Below are 26,675 nucleotides of genomic sequence, written 5' to 3'. Positions count from 1 at the left end.
AACTTGACCAGATTTCGACGTTAGTTTCATTGCCACTTAAACTTGACCAGATTTCGACGTTAGTTTCATTGCCACTTAAACTTGACCAGATTTCGACGTTAGTTTCATGTAAGTTTCGTGCCACTGATACTAGTCTTCTTCGTCTTCTTGTTGCCGCTACAACCAACTTAAACTTTACCAGATTTTGACGTTAGTTTCATTGCCACTGGTACTATAGTCATAGGTGAAATGTTGATAGATAAAAATGCACAAGTACGGACACGGGTCAGATATCTGTACGTCATGTTATGTTACTGACGTCACAGTGCTAGTGGTTCGGATGATGATTCACAGCCAGACAAGAGTTTGAACCTCGGCTTTTGACGTCATTATTCTGGCTTGAATTCTTAGCTAGAAAATACAGGCTTTTGCGCCATTATGCTTGATTTGTGTCACGGTTTCAGAGACATGAGTGGGAAAAGAACTCTTTATGGGGCGCCTTTCCCAAATTGCAATGCAATGCGCCTGTGCTGGCACCGCATTGCGGACACATTTTGTTGATGAGCACGAAATGCACGTGGGAATTGCCGGCGTGAAATCCCTGCGGTCTCACGGGGTGATTTTTCGCTCACTTAGAATCACGTGTTCCAGGCATGCTATACCTGCTATGGTAGGCGACCAGTGATTGGTCAGGGAGATCACTTGTTGTAGGACAGGCGATTACTGATTGGTCAGGGAGATCACATGGTCTTGATTTCCCTTCTTGCTTTTCTTTTCTACACATGCTTTGCAGACGAGAGGTCTGGGTTCCGTTGACTAAGATTTGGAGGATTCCAACGCGTTGCAAGACTGGTTTAGGTCTACCAACGGGCTTCTAGTGTTAGTGCAATACACAGAAGGCTTAGGACGGAGGGATTTGGCTACATATTTTTGCTGACGAGCGGGAGCCAAATATTCAAGCGGTTGGCTTGGGAGAGCTACGTTTTACGAGCTGTTGAGGTAATTAGCCGTTACTTTACGCTGGTGACCGGTCAATGTCTGTAAAATGTAAACTCTGTTTTGTTTCTCCATGATAGCGTATAACTTGCTCATTATAACGCTAAATTGTAATCTGTTTATGGATTTTGCAGATATGGAGAGGATGAAATGTCTTGAGTTATTAAAAGTCTATTCTTGCAGGTACTACGTGCTCGCTGAAGGGGGAAGTTAGATATGCTTCCTTAAAGGTGGAAAAAGGGTGGATTGTTGCCATGGTCACTGCACCAACTACTGTTTCAGCTTGCTACACGGTTGCTGAAGGTCTGCTACCCAGTGCTACCCAGTTGCTACAGGGTTGCTGGAGACGTGCTACACTTTTGCTGGAGACGGGCTACACTCTTGCTGTTCCTTTTCTGTGCGGTTGCTGTTCTACGGCTGTTGCTTGTGTTGCTGCGACTTTCACCTGTCTGCGCCACTGCGTTTCATCCAATGGACCCTGGCTACACCGAGAGTTGAGTGCACCCATGCGTAAACGCCCCCCCCCCCCCCCCCACCTTGTCATCTTTCTAACCCTTTATGAAGAACTTTGAGTTGTGACAACGTGGAGTGTTAACGCCTGTACAGAACAGCTAAGTGTTTTCCAACTTTACACGGTTCAGCGTGTATTATTATTTATTCCCCCCTCTGCTTCTTTCTCCCTGTAAAGGTGTAGGGCTAGTTATTTTTCGGTAACTTTTACCCAACAACCAAAATCACTTACCCAACAACGGGCCTGAATCCTCGATAGCTCACAGGTTGATGAGTTAGACTTTGAGGGAACTACTTTAGCGATTGAAAAGTTCCGAACGCTCCAATGTACGAAATATACATCTCCAGACCAAACAATACAAACATACTGCATTTAAACTGGCAACTACAGGCTTGAACACATTAATCTCCATATAAAATCTATGAGTTTGGTTGTTTTCTAAATCCAAATCTAACGATCAGAGCAGAGAAACTCGCTTTAGATCTCTTATGAGTGCACGCAAACTCCCAAGGCAAGTAACTCTCGTACGACAAGAGTAGTTCCCCTTCCAAATTTTCTGAACTGAGTTGCTTGGACAAGAGACTGCAATCCGACGGTTAGTTTTTGACAATATTTCATTTTATAAACAGATCACACGCAACCAAATGCACACATCGCATCAATTTAAAGAACATACAGCGGTTTCATACACTATTTTGCCCCAGAAAACAGAACTTCATACAGTTTTTAACGTTGGAACACGGGGGCAAAAGTTCGTCTGCTTGTCCCATTCGAAGAAAGAACATTTCCTAAGCGATACCAAAACATGACCAGAACACACACTATCTGCCTTTACCGGCACAGCAGAATAACAACATAACTGTGTACTTGATTTTAGTCCAAAACAGGGAAACTGACAAGAAGTGTTAACAGAATTGATTGATTTTCCCTGAACTATACAACCGCGCATTATTCAATCGCCAGCGCAGGTAGACTGGTTGAGTGATTTGGATTCGATCAAACTTTCGCACAAAAACTCCTCTTTTCTTTGAATAACTGAAGAAAGGAGGAATAAAGAGGTTACATACCTCGTCTCAGTGATTATTAAAAATAATGGTCTCAGTTCGCGGTCATGAAAAAGCTCGCTGAAGCTCGCATTTTTCATGATCCGCTAACTTCGACCATTATTTTTGATAATCACTGAGACTCGGCATGTAACCTCTACTTCATAAACTTTAACTGGCTTTTGTCAGTTGTCTTTGTTGTGTTTCACGACTTGGTTGTAAAAACACGTTTGGCTTCACGAGAAGAGGGAGGTGGAGAGTTAGTGTATATAAACAGACATCTAGAACTTATACTTTTGCTGTTTCTAACTTGTTTGTGACTGCGAGAGTGGATCGTGGTGTGGTTAGTCAGTTAGCAGTAATTGACCGTTTTAGGTCATTCATTTGACCATTAAAACGTGACAATTTGATTCTTAGCTAGAAAACCGAAGCTTTAGCGTCATTGAGCTAGATTCCATTCTTATTGCTACAAACCAAAAGGTTTTTAAAGGGCAGCTGTCGGGTTGTGGCTCTCAAAATCTGTTCCTTAGAATGAGTTATCATGTAACTGAAACTATACTTAAAAGTTACTTGGTGATTTTGACAGCTTGATAACACAAGTCCGAAGACTTTAGACATGCTACAATGTCTTTAATCGAAGAAAGTTTGCATTCTTGGCCGAGTCAATGCAGCCCGCTCGAAAATTACTTCCCTTGGACACGTGACGTCAGCCGCGGAATCGGCCGGGTTGAACGGTGCTCTCTTTATGCCGTGTAATGGGCGCAATCGGGTTGTCTAGTCAAGCCCTCAAGCATACTTCACGGGTAGGTGAAGAGAAACTTAGGATGGGGTGACTTCTCCCAGGCCAAAATTTCGCAGTAAAAAACGGAGTTCATGACATGTCTTCTGTCCCCCTCCTGCTTTTGTTCCACTTGAACCCTGTTTTTGTTCAACTTATTGGCAGATATTGTCACGCGTCGAGGAACACAAACACACACACACAAACACACTCACACCGTACACTCACACAGAGACACACACAGACACACACAGACACACACAGACACACACACACACACACACACACGTGTTATCACACATATACACACACACACACACACACACACACACATATACTGGTGTGAGCCACGTTATCCGGTCAGTGAGTTTGCACAATCATTAAGATGCCGGGAAAAATGAGCAGAGTTTACAGGCCGATTCTGTCCAGATTTGAGATGAAACTTTATTTTGTAATTCTAAATGAAGTTAGAAAGAAATCATTCGCCTATTTTGAAAATTTAGCTAAGCTGACATTTTACATGAATAGAGATGCCATGTAGTGTATGTTGACATTTACTATCATAAAGTGGTCAATGTGTGTAAGCTAAATTTAACCATCATCAGGCGGTCATATGTGTATGGTAATGTTTACATCCTTTAGATGGTCGTGTTTTATTTTATCTTATCTTAATCAAATGCGTCCCCACAATCCTTTTTTTGTGTGTAATAATATGTTGTACAATTGCAACCGCACTATATGCACACAAAGCCTCGACTTGCTAACTTCAACCATCATAAGGTGGTCATGTGTGTATGGTAATGTTTACCTCCCTTAGATGGCCAAAGGGTTTTGTTTTGCTTTTCTTAACCATCATCAGGCGGTCATATGTGTATGGTAATGTTTACATCCTTTAGATGGTCGTGTTTTATTTTATCTTATCTTAATCAAATGCGTCCCCACAATCCTTTTTTTGTGTGTAATAATATGTTGTACAATTGCAACCGCACTATATGCACACAAAGCCTCGACTTGCTAACTTCAACCATCATAAGGTGGTCATGTGTGTATGGTAATGTTTACCTCCCTTAGATGGCCAAAGGGTTTTGTTTTGCTTTTCTTAACCATCATCAGGCGGTCATATGTGTATGGTAATGTTTACATCCTTTAGATGGTCGTGTTTTATTTTATCTTATCTTAATCAAATGCGTCCCCACAATCCTTTTTTTGTGTGTAATAATATGTTGTACAATTGCAACCGCACTATATGCACACAAAGCCTCGACTTGCTAACTTCAACCATCATAAGGTGGTCATGTGTGTATGGTAATGTTTACCTCCCTTAGATGGCCAAAGGGTTTTGTTTTGCTTTTCGTTTGTTTGTTTTTATGTCAGTCCGAGGACTACGATGAGCCTTTCTCTGAAACCTGATTCAGTTTGATGTTGGACATTTCACTGGAACAAAAAGAAACACACAAAACATTGTACAAAAACTGTTTATTATTCAACTGAAAGAACAAAACAACTTCTTAGTTAATTACTGGAATAGATCTGATACTTCACACCTGAAGTTTAAAACAAGTTTCAAACACAAATATAACTGAACAAGTTTCAAACTCAAAAAATAATTAAAGAAATTGAGGACAGCCCCATCTACTGAGACATGTTGCACAAATATGTTTTATGACATAATAGAGTGAAACAATTTTAATCATGAGAGAATGCTGACAGAGATGTCAAAATCAATATCAACTGTGCCATGGACTGAGAAAACAGTGAATGTCAGGGTTTTTTCATCGATTTTGATATAGTAATACATATTCTCTAGAAAAAAAAAAGAGAATCAGATTGAGTCTTAACAATCCTTTGTTCTTGATCTCTTTTTTTTCTTTTTTTTTCTTTTTTGTGTGCATATTTTCAAACTACAGCTGCCCTAAATGTATACAAAGCCTCGACCAAGGTACTAGAGCAACTGATAAATCAAGCGATTTCTTTTCGGCAGTGACAGATTTTGGGGAATTATTAGGACGTGAAATTCTCAGTTAACACACAATGTGAAAAAGAAAATGTGATTAAAGGGACACAAAAGCGTATGACTTTGTTTATTTCTTTTCTATCTGAAAGTCATTATTCAATTTCCAAATATACAACTTTAAAGTAAGCACAATTCCAAGCAGTCTCTGCTTTTGTGTCTTGAAACGGCACTGTTTTTACTTTTTTGATCACATCATTTTAAAACAAGAAAAGCAAACGCTCAGACGACTCTAATTTGAAATTACTACTTTGACGACACCCCTGTGACCTTGAATGAAGGTCAAAGTCATTCATATTTTGCATAATTGTAAATATCTTCTTCTTCTTCTTTGTTCCTGAGCTTTTTACTCTCAGGGTCACCTTATGGTGAGAGTTTTGCGAGCCACACAGTTTTTACCCCGCCACGTAGGCAGTGCGACGCCGACTTTGGTGGAAGGCGTGCTGGGTATCTTTGTGTTTCCGAGCCCCTAAACTTTTGATGGAAACTCGGGATCTTTAACGTGCGCACTGGTCTTCTGCATGCACATGCACACAAGGGTGGTACGATTCCGTCCTTTTAGAGTCTGCACTGAATGTTGACTCTGGAAATACAAAAAAAATACCTGGGGTTCAAACCCTCAGCGGCCAGACCGACTGGCTTACAAACCAGACGTGCTAACCACTACGCTACGTCCCCGCCATTGTAAATATCAATACAGGGCATATTCCTGCCAAGTTAATGGGGTTTAGGTTCCATAGCTTCCGAGAAAAGCCCAATGTTAAAGTTTGTGGAGGTCGGCGGAAAAGCAGAGTTACTACCCTTATTTTTTGTTGACTATGACAAACAAAGTATGAACGTGATCAGTTTGATGGGATGATCATGAGCAATCCTACAAAGTTTGATGCAATTCTGAAGAATAGTCTGTGAGATACAGAACCTCAGGTTTTTACCTTTCTTTCTTTATTTGGTGTTTAACGTCGTTTTCAACCATTCAAGGTTATATCGCGACGGGGAAAGGGGGGAGATGGGATAGGGGAAAGGGGGGAGATGGGATAAAGCCACTTGTTAATTGTTTCTTGTTCACAAAAGCACTAATCAAAAAATTGCTCCAGGGGCTTGCAATGTAGTACAATATATATGACCTTACTGGGAGAATGCAAGTTTCCAGTACAAAGGACTAAACATTTCTTACATACTGCTTGACTAAAATCTTTACAAACATTGACTATATTCTATACTTTCTTTCTTTCTTTCTTTATTTGGTGTTTAACGCCGTTTTCAACCATTCAAGGTTATATCGCGACGGGGAAAGGGGGGGGGGGGGGGGGGGGGGAGATGGGATAGGGGAAAGGGGGGAGATGGGATAGAGCCACTTGTTGATTGTTTCTTGTTCACAAAAGCACTAATCAAAAAATTGCTCCAGGGGCTTGCAACGTAGTAAAATGTATTACCTTACTGGGAGAATGCAAGTTTCCAGTACAAAGGACTTAACATTTCTTACATACTGCTTGACTAAAATCTTTACAAACATTGACTATATTCTATACAAGAAACATTTAACAAGGGTAAAAGGAGAAACAGAACCGTTAGTCGCCTCTTACGACATGCTGGGTAGCATCTTTCTCGTCCCAACCAATATGGGACTCCCCCTAACCCGCGGGGGGTACTATATTCTATACAAGAAACACTTAACAAGGGTAAAAGGAGAAACAGAACCATTAGTCGCCTCTTACGACATGCTGGGAAGCATCGGGTAAATTCTTTCTCGTCCAATATGGGACTCCCTCTAACCCGCGGTTTTTTTTTTTACCTTCTAAGCCCCCCTGTGACCTTGAAAAACGTCAAAAGTAATTCATATTAGGAACAGTTGTAAAGATCAAAACAGGGCATATTCCTGCCAAGTCTAAAAGATTTTGCTTCCATAGCTTCCAAGAAAAGCCCAATGTTAAAGTTTGTTGAGGTCGAGGTAAAAGCAGAGTTACTGCCTCTGTTTTGTTTGATGAATAGTCTCTAAGATACAGAACATCATTGTTTTCTTTGAAGCTGTGACCTTGAAAAAGGTCAAAGGTCATCCAATCAGGTATCAACCCATAGAGCTCAATGAGGGTCATCATCACACAAAGTTTGAAACATGTTACATATTGTTTCCATGTTAAGGGCAAATTGTTACAGTTTTGACATGGCCGTACAGCCAGACATACACGCGACATTACACAGACTCTTTATGATTCTTATGAGCCAAAAATTAGAAATCCCGAGAGATCAAGCACACACATCAAGCGATTTCCCTGTACAGTCATGTCTCTCTACAAATAGTGCAAATCCTGAGAGATCAAGCATACAAATCAAGAGTTTTCCCTGTACAGTCATGTCTCCATAGAAAAAGTAGAACCCCTGAGAGATCAAGCATACAAATCAAGAGTTTTCCCTGTACAGTCATGTCTCCATAGAAAAAGTAGAACTCCTGAGAGATCAAGCACACAAATCAAGAGTTTTCCCTGTACGGTCATGTCTCAATACAAAAAGTAGATCTCCTGAGAGATCAAGCACACAAATCAAGAGTTTTCCCTGTACAGTCATGTCTCAATACAAAAAGTAGAACCCCTGAGAGATCAAGCATACAAATCAAGAGTTTTCCCTGTACAGTCATGTCTCAATACAAAAAAGTAGAAATCCTGCAAAATCAAGCACACATACCTTATAAGAAAGCTTAAAAGACAATACAAATTGATTCTGATTCTGAAAATTGATTCCGATTCTGATTCACACCAAGCGATTTCCATGTACAGTCATGTCTCTCTGCAAAAAGTATAAATCATGAGAGATCAAGCATACGTACAAATCAAGAGTTTTTCCTGTACAGTCATGTCTCAATACAAAACGTAGAACTCCTGAGAGATCAAGCACACAAATCAAGAGTTTTCCCTGTACAGTCATGTCTCAATACAAAACGTAGAAATCCCGAGAGATCAAGCACACAAATCAAGAGTTTTCCCTGTACAGTCATGTCTCAATACAAAACGTAGAAATCCCGAGAGATCAAGCACACAAATCAAGAGTTTTCCCTGTACAGTCATGTCTCAATGCAAAAAGTAGAACCCCTGAGAGATCAAGCATACAAATTAAGAGTTTTCCCTGTACAGTCATGTCTCCATACAAAAAGTAGATCTCCTGAGAGAGAAATCCCGAGAGATCAAGCACACAAATCATGTTTTCCCTGTACAGTCATGTCTCAATACAAAACGTAGAAATCCCGAGAGATCAAGCACACAAATCAAGTTTTCCCTGTACAGTCATGTCTCCATACAAAAAGTAGAACTCCTGAGAGATCAAGCACACAAATCAAGAGTTTTCCCTGTACAGTCATGTCTCCATACAAAACGTAGAAATCCCGAGAGATCAAGCACACAAATCAAGAGTTTTCCCTGTACAGTCATGTCTCCATACAAAAAGTAGAACTCCTGAGAGATCAAGCACACAAATCAAGAGTTTTCCCTGTACAGTCATGTCTCAATACAAAACGTAGAAATCCCGAGAGATCAAGCACACAAATCAAGTTTTCCCTGTACAGTCATGTCTCAATGCAAAAAGTAGAACTCCTGAGAGATCAAGCACACAAATCAAGAGTTTTCCCTGTACGGTCATGTCTCAATACAAAAAGTAGATCTCCTGAGAGATCAAGCACACAAATCAAGAGTTTTCCCTGTACAGTCATGTCTCAATACAAAAAGTAGAACCCCTGAGAGATCAAGCATACAAATTAAGAGTTTTCCCTGTACAGTCATGTCTCAATACAAAAAAGTAGAAATCCTGCAAAATCAAGCACACATACCTTATAAGAAAGCTTAGAAGACAATACAAATTGATTCTGATTCTGAAAATTGATTCCGATTCTGATTCACACCAAGCGATTTCCATGTACAGTCATGTCTCTCTGCAAAAAGTATAAATCCTGAGAGATCAAGCATACTAATCAAGAGTTTTCCCTGTACAGTCATGTCTCAATACAAAACGTAGAAATCCTGAGAGATCAACCACACTGTTAGGAAACGCTGTCGTTGCTGAGCTTTGGTTTAGTTTTGTGTGTTGCATGTAGTTGACTTTTTTGTACTTTGTGGGAAAGTACCGATATTATATTTTGTAAACACAATATTTATGTTTGGACGAGAATGCAGGTGAACTTTCTAATTATTCCGGATGCTGGCGCTCACGTGGTGCGCAGGGTGTTATGGGTAACTGAGCAAGGTCAGTTCATAGCAACGGCTATGGCTTTTCGTTTTGCTTGGTTACCACCCTTCTAAGGGCAGGTATTTTGAGTGTTTTTTTCGACATCTAGCATGTGAGATTGAAGTCAATGTATTTATGAGAATTGGAGTAAGAATATGTAATTTAATGGCTTTTGTCAAAATCAGTAAACACAGCTGAGAACTAATTCTCAACTGATAAAAAAAACTGTGTCTTAGAATGACTAGAACTGAATGATGTTCCTGACAATACTCTGTTAACAAAAAGTGACAACCACAGCATGAACAACAGTGATCTCAATGACTAGTCGACTCGCACGGTTGGCCTAGTGGTAAGGCGTCCGCCCCGTGATCGGGAGGTCGTGGGTTCGAACCCCGGCCGGGTCATACCTAAGACTTTAAAATTGGCAATCTAGTGGCTGCTCCGCCTGGCGTCTGGCATTATGGGGTTAGTGCTAGGACTGGTTGGTCCGGTGTCAGAATAATGTGACTGGGTGAGACATGAAGCCTGTGCTGCGACTTCTGTCTTGTGTGTGGCGCACCTTATATGTCAAAGCAGCACCGCCCTGATATGGCCCTTCGTGGTCGGCTGGGCGTTAAGCAAACAAACAAACAAAAAATGACTAGTCCTTGCACCTGTTCTTTTGGATTCTGTTTCTTACAAAATCTTTGACGTTTCGCCACGTCCTGTTCTTGAGAGCCTTATCCTCTATGAGACACTTGACAATAACCTCTTTGCCAGGCAGATGACCCAGGAGGATGTAGCTTTCCAGGTGTCTGAGCACAGCGCTGACTTCATCATCAGACCAGGCTTTCCTTGCTGCACAGAGAAAAATGATACAATGCTTGAGAATTTCCTCAGATTAAACACAGACAACACCACAACAGACAGCAAACAATTACAAAAGCACTACCTTCACAACTTATGTCATGGCACTGGGGAATAGAACTGTCCAAAACAAACTTTCAGAAAAAGCACATTCCAAAAATACGTAAAATTGTATTGTATAATGCACAAGAAGAGAAAGTTTTCCAGTCATGTGTCAGTAACTTGTAACTTGTTTTTCATGTGGGTTCTGAGCAGACGAAAACCAAGGAAGCCTTGTCAAATGTTTACATTTCTATGCACATTTGGTCAGTGATTTGACGAAAAGCTCGCGCTCAGACATGCAAGTTCCGCAAAGACTGATAACTTACTAAAAAAGAAGAGCAAACGCTCGATTGAGTCACTTTCGACGTAGAAAAAGGTCATGGTGGTCGAAACATTATCAAAACATAGGTCAAAGGTCAACTTAACATGGATATAAGTGTACATCATACCCGAGTACGCTAGTACTTGGGCTCAGCAGACTTTAATTGTCTGTCTGTCTGTCTGTCTGTCTGTCTGGATTTAACAGCTTATTGCTGGGAAACTACTGGGCGCAGTTCGTTCAAAAGTTGATACACTAACTTGATAATAGGTCCGATTGATCGTATTAAAACTTCATAATGTTAGCTGGGACCTAAATGCGAAATAATCCACAAAAACGACTCTTGGCGGTGGGCGCAATTCGCGGTGGGATAGAACTGCTGTTCGGCTAATAGAACTGCCAGCCAGCCACCGACACCTACAGGCTTTGCGTGCATGTGCCACTTCGCGTGCGCGCGACCTGAAGTTAGCACTCTAGGCATTTGAGTTCACTGGCAAAATTGTCAGAGTTAATGGCTTGGTGGAAAGCACGTCCGCCTATGGCCAAAGTGATCCGGGTTCGATTCCCGGCATAGGCGATTTATTTTATCTATTTTTTTTAAATTCTTGTTTACTATTGTTTATCCCCGAGTACGCTAGTACTTGGGCTCAGCAGACTTTAATTTTTCACAAAAACGACTTAACAGTGGGAGGAATTCACACCGGCGGGGCAACACGCAGCCTGATAGAACAGCCAGCCAGCTCGCTGGTTATTTCCCGCATCATCACACGCACGCAGAGGATTTTTGTAGGTCAGGTTGTGGGAAAGTCCACAATGTTCCACAGGGGAACTGGTTGTGTTTGTATTGTTTATTTTCTCACAGTGATGTTGATGGTTTTTACACATATTATGAGGAACTTTTCTCAGATGTTGGATCCCGAGACCAGCCTCTCGTTTACGATTGTAGAGATCGATCAGCACACACAGAACAATCGCTTAAGTTTAATTTCAGAAACCAACATTCACACCACAGGCATTCCAAACATTTATATTGTTAAGTTATGAAGAGGGTCGGCAGTATATTTTTCACTGTGATCAAATAAAAGAGAAAGGCCAGTCACCACACACATCCTCGGCTCGCATGCAATGCATTTATATAGCAAAGGGAATGCCTGTAATTCACACAGAGCAATCACTTGGTCTTAAACGTGCACAAGACAAAAACTTTCATACTGGGGGAGCGAGCCAGTCTGAAGAGTACTCGGGTCCAGCGCGAGCGTTTTTTATTCCTTCAATTATCCGATCCTCTGAATAATAATTATACATTATTCACTGCTGTTTGATGCGTCGAGGTCAGATGCCATGATTGTTTCACCTGTCAGTGCAAAAGTTACCCCGAAGTCCGTAGGGCTGAGGGGCAACATTTGCACCGACAGGTGAAACAATCATGGCATCTGACCTCGACGCATCAAACAAAGGTGAAAAATGAGAGCGTACCACCAGAAGACTGAAGCGATCCAGGTGACTGTGTCGCACCAGAAGACTGAAGCGATCCAGATGAGAGCTTACCACCAGAAGACTGAAGCGATCCAGGTGACCGTGTCGCACCAGAAGACTGAAGCGATCCAGATGAGAGCGTACCACCAGAAGACTGAAGCGATCCAGATGACCCTGTCTGGCCACACAGCTGCGGATATCCAGTGAAGTTGTGGTGTCCTTGTCCTGAAATAAAAAAAAAGAGTAAAATTAAAAAGTCTCTTTTTGGATACCAGGGCCGTGGTTTACTTAAAAATGCTGTCAGGGTCTCCGCCAAGTTGTGGGAAGAAACAAACATCTTGACAAAAGTCTCGCAATAACTTTGACCAATCATACAAGCGCTCAATTCCCACCGTGTTAAACGTAAACCAGCTGCTCAAAATGCAGCCCTTCCCAGTCTGTGTCCGTACAATTTGACGGTTTTGACCCTTTCAATACGTATCAGATTTACGCCGTCGACCTGCTCCACTGAATTTAACAAGTTTTCCAACGAAACAAAAGTTTTACCGACAATAAACTTCCAGATCCATCTTCTTTAGCCAAGTAGGCAACGACGAAAACGTAAAAAAACAAACGATGGCGGTCAGTCTCGAGAGAACTGATTACTAAGATTAGTCATACAAGCACACAAGTCCCGTGCATCTTTTGAGCCGAGTTCAATACGTGATTTATGGCTCGCGCTTGCTGGCTTCTGATTGCGCGGTGCAATAATATTAAAATAAGGCTCACGATTGCTGGCTTTTGATTGTGGTTCAATAATATTAAAATAAGGCTCGCGCTGGGCTGCATTTGATTGGAGTAGAGTTTTGACTTGATTGACAGGTGGTAGGGTCCATTCAGCTCCTGCTGTGTTAATTAACAGTTTAACGAAAAAATCCTGCCTTAGTATGGCCACCAGCTCATCTCCTCTAGTGCTTGTCAATGAAATTTGATACCAAGCATTATATAGAAACAAATCATTTTCTAATTAGTTCAAATACCTTTTTGTGAGGCTGCTGTTTGAGGATGGGTATCTTCTTCATCGTCGTCGTTCTCCTCGTCAACAATGATGTCATCGCTGATGTCGACACTGTCCAGAGAAGTTGGGTTTGTTATTTCTCCTTTCTCCAACTGAATGAGAAGTTTTGCCACTTTCGTCACTTGAAGCGCTGCAGAAGGTAATCTATAGTAACGTCTGTGTGTGCGAATGTCATGACCCAGAAACTGAGCAACAACGTCAAGCTCATTGTCTGCAAGATTGTAGAGTTGAGTCATTGTGGCTACGTGCTTTCTCAAGGATGTGGACGTAATAAGTTCAGGGTGCTGCAAATCTGCTTGTTGGCAATGAATCTTCAGAGTGTCACTTCCGCGAATGTGTCCATTTCTATCACCATGACCAAAGCAGCTTTGAGAGAAAACAAAGTTGTTTGTTTCAGGAATGCCAGCTTCTTGACGAGATGCAATGAGTGTTTCAAAAGAATCTACCAAATTTGCTGTCAGCAAAATTGGAACGATTGTGCCAGTTTTGCCAATAATCTCCACCCTTTGTAATGATTTACTCAAAGCTTGTTCAAATGAAGGCAAGCTGTGCAGAATGTCATCACTTGTATCAAGCTGACGGTTTTCAAAATCTTGAACTTTCATTTTGGACACTTCTCCAGATCTTCGGCGGTTGAAGAGGATCACTTGACTGAGTAGAGCTTTACAAAGTGAATGTCGAGCTGTTGTTTTGTCCCGAGAAGAAGAAGCGTTTTTCATGTCCTTTTTTGCATCCTCTGCAACCTGTGATAGGTGCGACGAGAGCTTTTGTATATCTTTCGAGAGTGGAAGTCGCTGCACATTGTTCTGATGTCTTCTGTAAAGAGTTCTTGCGGCTGACGACGAAACCCATTCATTCCACCGAACATCGAAGACTTCTATGAAGTGCTTGCACTGCTGTCTCAGTTGCATGTCATTTTGCTCAATGGCCTTTGCTTGCATCAACAAGGTGCATCTTTTCAAAGTGTGGCCAATTTTCTTTGCCGTTGATGGGTTTTTGAAGTCGGACGACTCTTTTGAAAATTCACAAAGTACACGTGTAGCTTGGACAATAGTACTGAACATGTCCGGTTTCAGAAAATCAATCAACTGTCCATTCTGATTGCCACTTTCTTTCCTGAGTGCAAGTACAAGGCGTGCTATTTCTCTCAGTTTATTTCGAATGTAAGCATGTCGATCGGAATCAAACCCATTCTTCCTCGTCTCTCGCAGTGCAAGTTCCCGAATCGTTATATCTGTTTTAACAATCATGCCCACTGGGTCATTTTTCACATGTTCCAATATTTCACGCAGCTTTTCTTCGTCATGGTCCCTGGTGATTTTACTCCCCGGGACAGCAGGAAGAAGAAGTCTTCCAGCAACAACCTTTCCTTTTGAAGACTTGCAACAGGGTTTTACGCACTTATGACGGTACATGTCCTTCGAATTGAAATAACCGTAACACTCTGGACAAGGTACAAAGTCTTTCACTTGCTTTTCTTCTTTGGCACTTTTGCGCTTTACCACAATTTCCCCTTTGCCTTCTTCCCAAACTTTCCGGTTATGCCTATGATCCCCTAAATTTCTCATCTTTGACAATTCTTTTTTCTTGTCTTTCCTCGATGCATGAAACAATGGAACAAGAATGGACTCATCTCTGTGAAAACTATTGAAATGTCTTTCCAACTTTGTTGTAGACAAACCACACACAAGACACCAATGAGATTTATCTTTTTTCTTCTTTTTTGGTCCATCTCCTGAACTTTGATCAACAGTAAAGCCAGTAATTTCAGGCTCTTGCTTGTCAGAGGAAGAATGACATGTGGAAGAAATATCGCAACGTTGCAATGTTGACGGAGCATTTGGATTTTCAAGTGGAACCGATAAGTAAGGAAAAGGGGAGGGTATTGTTTGCTCATTTACAGCAGAACTGTCAGAGTCAGAAACATGGTCCTTTTGAGACTCATCGTTGGGAATCCATGTTGGGTCTGTGTCCGACAAATCGTAGTCCGAACTGGCACTGTCTTTGTCCTGAAACATAAATGAAAGGGGTTTATCACATATGCTACATGCATTTTAGGTAAGAGAGCATGGGTCGTTAGTCAAGTAATTGCTGAATGCCTTTCAATTGGAGTTATTTCTAAGATCGTCTCAAACACAACTGCACCGTTGTCAATCTCACCACGTGCTTCAAATTCTTTCTGTATCATTCCTTATTGAAGTTATTCCCATGAACATAATTAATTTTCCAAAGTATTCTTATTTCGGTGACAAGATGGTAACTTCTTCTTTTTCTACCTCTGTGTTCCTGAGCTTTTTACTCTCAGGGTCACCTTATGGTGAGTCTTGCATGCCACACTGTTTTTACCCCGCCACTCAAGTGACTCATAAATTATCTTTCTGAAATTTACAGCTGTAATTGTTTTAGTTTGTTTAACTGTTCAATACATTTATAAGCAAGCTGTTGTTTTAAACTTTGACTAGTATTTTCTGCTTCTCTCTCTCTCTGATTTTTTCTCCATTGCTCAAGATCGAAAGTCAATGCCCTCATTTGAAATTCGTATACCCCCAAATGATTTTTCTTTGTTTTTATACCCCCAAGCAAGCAATAATAACGTGATTTTTTAATTTATTACGTGAAATACCCTCAATTGTACGTGATGGGAAACACTGTAAAACAATATGCAATAAGCTTAAATCTTCTTTACAATTCAGCCAAACTATATATATCCTCTGTAGGATTAAGTCTCACTCTGGTAAGTTGCCGTAAAACAGTTCAGGGGACTACCACTATATTGCGGTCCAGTATATTGTGAATTCGGCTATATCGCACCAACATGCTTGTAGCCCACTTGAACACAAGTGTTTTTAAATGCCTTCCACTACAACGCAAATACATATCGCGGTCCAATCTCTTGTACTTCCTTTGCAGATTTATTTTCCGCAACAGAGAATCGAATCGTCCCAGTAGGCTATCAGTGAAAGGCGACAGTTTTCTCGCCTTTGTTAACTCGGTAAGGGTTTTTCGGACATATATGTAAACTGCTGACCTGGATGAGCCTGTCACGTGGGCGAAGGCGTCCATCGGAAAGTGCCGGATCCTGCACCCCGGCCTTGATGTAGCGGCCCCCTGTGGTGCTGGCACACCCAACCACCGTGAAGCCCAGGCCTCCCGCCGAGCTCTTCTCTAAATCCACCGTGAAATCCTGTAACTGACAAAGGGTAGAGAAATGATTCAATCTCTTCTCTAGATCCACCATAAAATCCTGTTACTGATGCAGGGTAGTAGAATGATTTTTTTCTTTCTTTCTTGAACTTTTTACTGTGTCAGGGTTGCCTTATGGTGAGAGTATTGCGTGCCACACTGCTTTTCCTACCCCGCTACGCGGGCAGCAAGACGCCAACTTCAGGGGAAGGCGTGCTGGATATCTTTGTGTTTCCGAGCCCCTAGACTTTCGCGGGAAACTCGGGATCTTGAAGTTTAAAATGTGCATTAATCTTTCTGCATGCGTTAGCACACGAGGGTGGTACAAACCTTCTGGTCTCCCCTCAAGTTGATTCTGGTACCTGGGCTCGATCCACAGTCAGCCAAATCAACCAGACGCTCCAACCAACAACGCTACAACCCCCGACAAGTGATTTCATCTCTTCTATCCACCGTAAAATCCTGCAACTACCACAGGGTTGTGAAATTCTCAGGCATTGTACAAAGTCGGAAGCAACTTTCGCTGAAAAGTTGCTTCTTGAACAATTCTCCATCATTTTCTGCAAAGATTTCACACTAATTGACTAAACACTAAAACAGGCTAAGAAATGGTGGTTCCAATCGGACAGACTTTGCTGATATCCGCAAATTTGTTGAAGGGTACCATGTGCCTGAATGATGTAATCCACCGCAAAAAAGCAAGAAAGTGTTATTGCCGGGAATTCTAGTCCACAGGAAAAATCCTGTAACTGACACAGGGTAATGAAATCTACTGCAGAAATGTAAAAAGCCATTTCAAAGAAAGCAAAATAAATGCATAAGTGATCCCTCTCAACTAAAATTTGGGTTCAGAATGGAAAATGATGAAATGACCTGTCCCCCAGACTAAAACTTCCATTGCAATATCTTAGGTGTGTGCAATGCAGTGAAATTTCTTACCTATAACAGTATAAGCATATAATTATGATAATCTATTCGAGTAAAAAGTAAGTAAAAACAAATTTTAAAAAATGGAAGTAAAAGCTTTATACAATAGGGGTGAAATTTGTACATGTCAGCCCACATATTAGACTTAGCATTCATTGGCTCACGTAAGTGTAGCCTATGCGATGATAAACTTTGTCTGTCTGTGCGTGCGTGCGTGCGTGCGTATGTATGTGTGTATGTCTGTGGTAGAAACTTTAACATTTCCGAGTCTATGAATTACGTCAGTCTCGGTCAAAAGTGTTCGACGTGTGTGATAGAAACTATTTGAAGACGTCACATTATGACGTAAGAGGGTTAGACGTCACGCAAAGGAATTACTGAAAGTCTCGGTCATTGTTATTGTGAGCGGGCCGAGACTTCTTGGCAGATCCAGGGTCTCGCTTTCTTGCATATAGTTTCACCTATGCTTACTGTGTGTGTGTGTGTGTGTGTGTGTGTGTGTGTGTGTGTGTGTGTGTGTGTGTGTGTGTGTGTATGTGTGACGGAGTGATTGAGTTTGTGTTACTGTTTGTCGATTTCTTACGTGAGCCTTGAAGGCTTCGCCTCTTGTTTTTACTATAGTTTTATCCCTCCATGTTCGACTTGGAGGTACTACAAGCTTTAATGTGTCTGTCTTTCCCAACTGTTGTTTAGGTAACCCTGGGTTTCGTATTTGAACACCCCTGTTTTGTCATTGAAGTAACTTGCCAGAAAAACAACAGTTTTGTCTTTTTATAAACTCATAACTGATGAGTGAGGGGGAAAAGAAAAAAGGATTACCTGGTCATCGTTCAAGATCTCTTTCTTATCAGCAGTTTGACTGTTTTCAGTCACAGCGGTGTTGGTCACTCTCTCCTGACACATGAGCACAACGACAGAATCCGCCGAGCACACGCTGGCCGGAGATTTGTTCTTTATCGTATCAGCCGGAGACACATCTCCCTTGTCGCCGCCACGACCTCTGCTAAGGTTGTCGAGGAGACTGTCGTCAGCAGCAGCTGCCACAATGAAGGCTGCGTCAAGGTCAAAATCTTCATCACCACCATCAACGTCATGGTGATATTTTTCAGCAACGGTGTAAATCCTCTCAAACTCTGATCTAGAACTGTCCAAGACATCAGAGTTGATGTCGCTTTCAGTGTTGTTGGATTGTTCTTCCACTCGCAGCTCCCTCAGGTTGAGGGGAGGGGGCTGGGCGACGATGGAGATGTTGTGCTTGTTGACGGGCGTGGCAGCCGACGAGGCGAAGGCTGACGGAGGGGAGATGGGGGTTTCCCGACCCCCCTCTGCGATGGAGAAGGAGTCGGCAGCATGTAAGGCTGGCTGGGACTGGTGTTGTTGTCTTTCCTGCAGTGAAAGTCTCTCCTGAACCTGAAAGTTTCATGAATAAAAAGTTGAGAGTTTTCCTTCAAGCTAACAGAAAAATAAGCTCTGTACTTATCTAGTCAATCACAATCCGGTTTATTACTGTAGATTTGCTATTGTGTTACTGAACAGAAAGGCTAGTTATCTCACTTATTTTTTTGATGACATAATTTGTAAAACGCTAAAGATGTTACTAATTTGATGTAAAGAACAATTCTACCAAGTTTGAAACAAATCCGATGAATAGTTTCAGAGATCTATATAACATTTCCAATTTTTCCTTCGAGGTTGCCCTGTGAATGATCTTAACAAGGGTCAACAAAACTAATGTTAAAGCGTTGGGGGTAATGATCAAACAAATTTTGAACTCAGTCACTTTTACTATAGTTTTATCTCTCCATGTTCGACTTGGAGGTACTACAAGCTTTAATGTGTCTGTCTTTCCCAACTGTTGTTTAGGTAACCCTGGGTTTCGTATTTGAACACCCCTGTTTTGTCATTGAAGTAACTTGCCAGAAAAACAACAGTTTTGTCTTTTTATAAACTCATAACTGATGAGTGAGGGGGAAAAGAAAAAAGGATTACCTGGTCATCGTTCAAGATCTCTTTCTTATCAGCAGTTTGACTGTTTTCAGTCACAGCGGTGTTGGTCACTCTCTCCTGACACATGAGCACAACGACAGAATCCGCCGAGCACACGCTGGCCGGAGATTTGTTCTTTATCGTATCAGCCGGAGACACATCTCCCTTGTCGCCGCCACGACCTCTGCTAAGGTTGTCGAGGAGACTGTCGTCAGCAGCAGCTGCCACAATGAAGGCTGCGTCAAGGTCAAAATCTTCATCACCACCATCAACGTCATGGTGATATTTTTCAGCAACGGTGTAAATCCTCTCAAACTCTGATCTAGAACTGTCCAAGACATCAGAGTTGATGTCGCTTTCAGTGTTGTTGGATTGTTCTTCCACTCGCAGCTCCCTCAGGTTGAGGGGAGGGGGCTGGGCGACGATGGAGATGTTGTGCTTGTTGACGGGCGTGGCAGCCGACGAGGCGAAGGCTGACGGAGGGGAGATGGGGGTTTCCCGACCCCCCTCTGCGATGGAGAAGGAGTCGGCAGCATGTAAGGCTGGCTGGGACTGGTGTTGTTGTTGTCGTTCCTGCAGTGAAAGTCTCTCCTGTACCTGAAAGTTTCATGAATAAAAAGTTGAGAGTTTTCCTTCAAGCTAACAGAAAAATAAGCTCTGTACTTATCTAGTCAATCACAATCAGGTTTATTACTGTAGATTTGCTATTGTGTTACTGAACAGAAAGGCTAGTTATCTCTCTTATTTTTTTGATGACATAATTTGTAAAACGCTAATGTTACTAATTTGATGTAAAGAATTCTACCAAGTTTGAAACAAATCCGATGAATAGTTTCAGAGATCTATATAAAATTTCCAATTTTTCCTTCGAGGTTGCCCTGTGAGTGATCTTAACAAGGGTCAACAAAACTAATGTTAAAGCGTTGGGGGTAATGATCAAACAAAATTTGAACTCGGTCACTTTTATAGTTTCCGAGAAAAGTCCAACCTTAAGGTTGTGACACGTCATCCGTCTGGCCAGACTAAACACTGGCCGATTACAATTGAGTCACTTTTACTCAAGTGACTAAGAAACAGGATTTTGCTTTAAATTTCACCACAAAAGTTACAAAAATGGCTTTATTAAGCGGCTTTTTCTTAAGCATAACATATAGTGGACATTCCGGACCCTAAAAAATTCAGTTTTTAAAGTGGCTGGCTTTATCAACCGCAGCTTTATTAAGGATGGATTAATTCGTTGAAGTGTCTCTCACAGAATCAGCCGGGCTTTCAGGACTGTCACAGTCATTGTGTAATTAAGACAACCTGTAAATTACAGCCACAATTATGGCTGCAATGAGGAGAAATCAATATTTTATCATTTAATTTTGAAGCGCATCTAAAGTCACTGTTCACAGTACTTGCCACCAGGGCTAGAAATTAACCTTTTTCCTTGAGTGCAACCCGGGCCCATTACTGAAAAAGTTTGAGTGCCCTGATGGAACTATGGGTGCCTTCTGTTGACTAAAAGTCATTGTTTTCGATTTTTTTGCGTGCAAATCGGGCACCTTTGACGCGAACTTTGCGTGCCCGTCACCAACTTTCCGTGCAAAATTCACCAGGCACCCGTTAATTTCGAGCCCTAGCCACTGAGCACAACACAGTGACACATCAAACGGCTTTCTTTCTTTGAAAAAAGCGCACGCTGGGCAGTGAAAAAGCGTGCAGACTTACAGTCAGTCGCACTCGCAGAGACTCAAGGACAAATGCGCTGCGGAGAAATTCGCCTTTGTGGGACTGGGGTCTTATTAAGTTGGTTTCCAAGTCAAACTAAGTGAAAATTAAATACAGTGGTACTCCCCATGTAAGACCTCCCAAAATCTGACAAATTTAGGTCTTAAAAGGGGGGGGGGGTCTTACAAGGGGGGTGAGGTCAGGTCAGAAAAAGACAGTGAGAGAGAAAAAATCAGTGACAGAGAGAAAGAGAGAAATACCTTCAGGGTCCGTCGAAGTTGTGGCAAAATTACAGTTGTGGTTTGGTGAATTAATTTGATAATCTAATTCAATAAAAAGCAAGAGGTATGTATTTTTTCTGTTTTTTTTTTTTTACTTTAATTGTATCCTCTACATGTATTTAAAAAAATATTTGGGAGTCAAAAGAGTTTATGTTCATATGGGTGTCAGTATTTGGAAGAGGACTATACACCTGTCACAAAACCAACTCCAAACGCGTTCGTTGAGGTCACCATAAATACATTTCCTTGCCTTGGAGTATTTGCGGTCACAATTTTCGCCGGTCTCCCATCGATTGACCACGTTTTCTTGGTCGCTGACGATCGATTGAATCTGAGTTTTTCCTACCTCAAACGACCGCGCGATCGAAATTGCTGTTTCGCCCTTACGGCTCCGTTTCACCACTTCCACCCTCTGTTCCAGAGTCAAAAATGTCCTCTTCTTTCCGCGCGATTGAGTGTTTGAAGTTGAAGGAGAGTTCGAAGCCATGGTTGAAGAAGAAGATCGTTGATGCTCGCGCGTGTGTTTGTTGATTTTTCGAAAGGAAGTGGACAAAGAACAAAGTTCCTCCCAAGAACAATCAGGGACTGGAACGAGACCCCTTCATCCCTCCTCCTCTCACACCCCCAGGCCCCAGACTCCTGCATTGCGCAGGAGTCGAGTTCCTGCATTGTGCAGGAACTCCCCAGCCCCCAGTAGATTCTAGCTAGGTTTTTGTTTTTCTTTTTTTTCTTCACTCTTTGGAATCTGCAACCCTCCACAATGTGACATAATGGTCAGCCTAAATGACCGTGGTCACAATATGGAAGAAGAAGAAGAAGAAGAAGAAGAAAGAAAAGGGCATGTTGGGATCGTAAAATTGTGAACGCCGGACATGCGCAATCGAGACCTAAACGCGTCGTCTGTTATATTTCCGGCCGAGTGATTTTTGCGATCTTTTTTCAGTGATTCAAGCAAAACGTTACGATTTTTTGTTAGGTTTTGATTTGAAAATGTCGTTACAAGGTCGCAAATTGTAACAACTAGTCGGTCGCAAATCGGGTTCTGGGGGGAGTCGGCCATGGGGGTGATTTATATAGCAAAACTAATCCGTCAGCAAGAATGAGGTCTGAGAAGGGAGAGGGTCTCTGATGGGGGGGTCGTTCGTCGGGAGTACCACTGTATTCATAAATTAATAGCTCATCAATGCGGCCATAATTCTGGCTGTAATTTACAGTTTGGCTTAATTACAACATGACTGTTATGTACAGCCTTAAAGACCGAGAGATTCTGTGAGAGAGAATTAACCGACTGTGTATCTTTAAGCGGCGTCCACTATATTTCTTTTCAGTCTACCTAAAGTTTCAGACCCACTCTTTTGGTCAAGATGTCAAAGTATACTATCGTGGTGTTACTTGACATTTCTGTGTGTATACGTAAACCAAATTATCAGTTAAAGAACAATTTTTTTTACCAGAGGAATTTTAAATATATATTAAATAAGAAAACCAACATAACAAGTAATACTTAAGAACCTGCATTTCCCTGCAACATTTTCTTTAAAAAAAAGTATATATTTACTCACATGAGAAATTTTAATCTTCTTGCGGGACAATTCCACCATCACTTGCCCTCTTGTCATCTGAAAAAAAAGGTGTAAGTACTGTAAGATAAAAAGAAAGTGAGTATTTCATTGTTTGATGTTTCAAACATCAAACACATTTGGCCAAAAAATAGTGTCTGTGTCTGTTAACGAAGATAAAGACAAATAATTTATACAATTGCAAGTCAGTATTTGGTTATCTATTTTTTTCCATTTCATATAAGGAATTTGTTTTTGTGAATTAAACAATTTGGCGGGCATCACTCCTGCTGTACTTCCAGAACAATTTTGTTTTCACTTGTTTTATCATTCTGATTTTTTTCTCCAGGTATTTTTGAGGGAACTTCTTGGTTCGAACCTAAACGTAGGGACGATCAGAAGTCAAGTAGACAGTTAGTTTTACCCAATAATATTTTCAGTTACTTTTTAACGGTATTCATCTAATCCTTCAAAAACTACAGTGAAGGTTAACAAGAGCATGTTACATAAAGATCTACATAAAACAATGAGGAACATGCACACCAACTTTTATGTTGAGAAGTGAAATCAATCAGTTTCAACGCACAATTGCTGACTTCCCTTAGATGTATGTAATTATCGTGCTATCACTTAAAGTTAAAAAGATTATTAAATCACACCTGTAAGTAATCACAAAGTTACCACATCGAAAGTGTAGAAGTTATCACTTTTCAATCGCCGCAAAGGAAAAACCTATTCCAAAATGGTGAATCCGCAAATGTTTTCATTCATGCAGTTACTTTAGCATGCACGTTGCCCCCCCCCCCCCACACACACACACACACACCCGATATCAGCCGTATTGCTGGCTTTGCGATATTGCTAAAGACAATGCCCTAGTTTTCAATCAAAATGAGGCACTTCCCCAATGAGACAGATTATGAAGTAGCAGACGACAACATGTATGGTTTTCAAATGTGTGTCTGCAGCGTAAGTGAAGCTGTCAAAGATTCTGAAAAGGTGCCTTTGTAGAAATGCGCCATTTTCGCTGAATAGAAGTCGAAACCATGATCAGTTGATAACGTCCTGGATTTTTACAACAGATCTAGTCTAACTCTAACCACTTCTGAATTAAATTTCGTCACCAATGAAAATCTTAGGCAGAACAAATTGCAACCCGAAAAGTGCATTAGCATGATAACTCATGTAGCACTAATAACCTATGTCCCGACTGTATGTGTGAGGAATATTATTCACCCACGAATTTTTTCTCTCACTTCCACGCACCTACCGTATTTTGATCTGGTTATTTTTCAAACAACAGCACTCAGACGATTACTTTAGGGTTGCGGTGAAAGCCCAACCTGTATCCTTTCAAGTTCAGTTGGTTTCGAGGTGATCAGACAAAGCGAAGGACACTAAAACAATCAGAGTTTGACAGCCTTGAACGATTTCAGGCGATCTCCCTTGCGGCCATCTTTGCAGGTTTGCTTGACTCAGTTACTTGCCCTTTGCACGCCGTGTGCTATCCATCAGTCATCTTCTTTCAATTTGTTCCTCAAAGTTTTCATTTCAATTTAACAAATGTAAAACTAAGTAAAACTGGGTCTTTCGATTGATAAACTCATTCACTCGACGATGGACGTCGTCAGCTCGTTGAGTCAAGTTTTACGATTTCAACAAACTTCCGGTTACGCGACAACATCGCTGTGACGTCATGATAAAAAAAACAAGACTTCTTTACAAACCAACGTAATTTACAACTACTTCAAAATTATATGTCAACAAAATATATGTAGACTATATCATGCTTTCGTATATTATAAACATTAATCATCCAAATTAAACATACCGGCCTCTTTCGGTCACATCGGCTTCGCTGCTCTTGCCGCCGCTCTCTCCCTGCGGTGTCCATTTTCAGTGTCAACTGAAGTTTTGGCGCGCCGAACTTGTGTGTAAACTTGTGTGAGGAATTTTACCGTGTATGCGCGGTCACCTATTACGCAAGAGGTGTGTAAAAAACATGCATCCGTGACATTTTACCTCCATTTTCCTGCCTGACGTAAAACGAAACGAAACTTAATTTGGGGGTATTTATTGACCGTTTTATACGGCTTTTGACAATATTTCCCTATGCTGCCGGCAGGATATACCGACCCGGCATCCTAATGAGGGTGTGTAAACTTGCAAAAGGCAGCTTAACGGGGCTCACACAAACACACGCACACACCCACACGAACACACGCACACACACACACACACACACACACACACACACACACACACACGATAACCATCATAAACACAGTTTGACAAATTCATCTTTGATTTTTTGCGGCCGAACCCCCCTCCCCCATTTTCCACACTAGATCCACTGTTTCATCTTTGTCTCCGTCTCTCTTCCCTTTATCTTATCTCGTCTATCTACTTGAGTGAGTAACTGAAGATCATTATCATCACCTCTTTCCTAGATTTTCCCACCGACAGAGTTGGCTTTTGTCTTGAATTCAGTACCTCACACGTACACGGTAATTGGTGTGACACCTCAAGCGGACCTTTTTCATAAGTGTACAGTGTCTGCTGACAAGGGACACGAGGGTCTGTGGTTGAGCAACTTTACAGTTTGGCCTTTTGTGAAAATTGTTTCTGGACGCAAGCGTAAAGGGTAAACACATTGCCAGGGTTATCATTTCTAGAAAATAGCCTAGTGTATGTGTCTTCTACATTAGCGGAAGTCAAAGGGCTTAAGTAAACGCTTTAAGAATAACTCATCGAACGAAACAGAAAACATCAGATGACAAAGGGAGATAAGCAATGTGAGTAGTCACTTTAAGGTAGTTCTTGATGTCATCATGCCGACATATCATGTTAAGAATCAAAGCTCAAGCTTCAAAACTAAAAACAAAAATATTGTTTTTTTGAAATCATTTTTACACGAACTCTACTTCGCTATGACCGTGAGATATGTCATTCAAGCGAGCACTCAAAACTCACCTCTTCCAGAAACACAACTCCTAAAGTCGCAACATTTTGCCATCCTGTTCTGTAACGGTTCCATCTCTATTCAGCTTGTTATTTTTGACTTTTGTTTTAAATTATTATAAATATAATTTTCACTGCAGTAGTCCTTTAACTTTAACCCTTAGCTGTAAGCTAGATATGCACAAGTCATGTCGGTGCCACATAATGCTGACACACATGTTCCTGTGCATAGTTTATGGATAACGTGTAGTTGGGAAGTTAAGAGTAGAAATATTAATTAGTATTTAGTGTAGGAGGAGGGTTGGGGGTGGGTAGGGAGGGGGTGGGTATGGTTTACTTTGAGCAGGTCGGTTTCAGTTTTAATAAACAATTCTAGAGAATTGTGTATCTTATATTTGAGTCTTTCGTGTTTTAGACATTGATGCATTTAATAGTTTTAACGAGTTGCCTTTTGTTTTATCATTCTGGTGTTTATCTAGATGTGCTGTGTATCTTATAAGAAGTTCTTAAAAGTTCGAAGTTATTTTAGCATATAGGTTTTTTATGGTCTTAACAGTTAAACATGTATTACGTTGTGTGTGTGTGTGTGTGTGTGTGTGTGTGTGTGTGTGTGTGTGTGTGTGTGTGTGTGTGTGTGTGTGTGTGTGTGTGTGTGTGTGTGTGTGTGTGTGCATGACAGTGTAATGTACGTATGTATGCATGCATGGTGATGTGTGTCTGCATATGTGTCTGGTTGGTTTTTATTTTATTTTTACCGTGCCGTGCCAAGATGAAATCCTTTTGCAAAATTGGTGAATA

At 41.3% G+C, this 26,675-nt stretch overlaps 1 protein-coding gene across 1 annotated transcript; it reads right to left on the bottom strand.

Annotated features, from left to right (window-relative positions):
• Positions 1-6,619: 6,619 nt before the first annotated feature.
• On the bottom strand, positions 6,620-24,834 carry LOC138946602 (uncharacterized). The gene is made up of 8 exons (XM_070318046.1): positions 24,748-24,834; positions 22,920-22,976; positions 19,367-19,960; positions 18,197-18,787; positions 16,296-16,457; positions 13,230-15,276; positions 12,283-12,435; positions 6,620-10,364 (listed from the first exon to the last, which is right to left on the bottom strand). The coding sequence occupies exons 1-8, from the start codon at positions 24,808-24,810 to the stop codon at positions 10,168-10,170; spliced, it is 3,864 nt and encodes a 1,287-aa protein (XP_070174147.1). The 5' UTR covers positions 24,811-24,834; the 3' UTR covers positions 6,620-10,167.
• Positions 24,835-26,675: the final 1,841 nt, after the last annotated feature.

The sequence above is a fragment of the Littorina saxatilis genome, linkage group LG14 (genome assembly GCF_037325665.1).
Source record: "Littorina saxatilis isolate snail1 linkage group LG14, US_GU_Lsax_2.0, whole genome shotgun sequence".
NCBI lineage: Eukaryota > Metazoa > Mollusca > Gastropoda > Littorinimorpha > Littorinidae > Littorina > Littorina saxatilis.
This window is presented reverse-complemented; position numbering and strand designations above follow the sequence as displayed.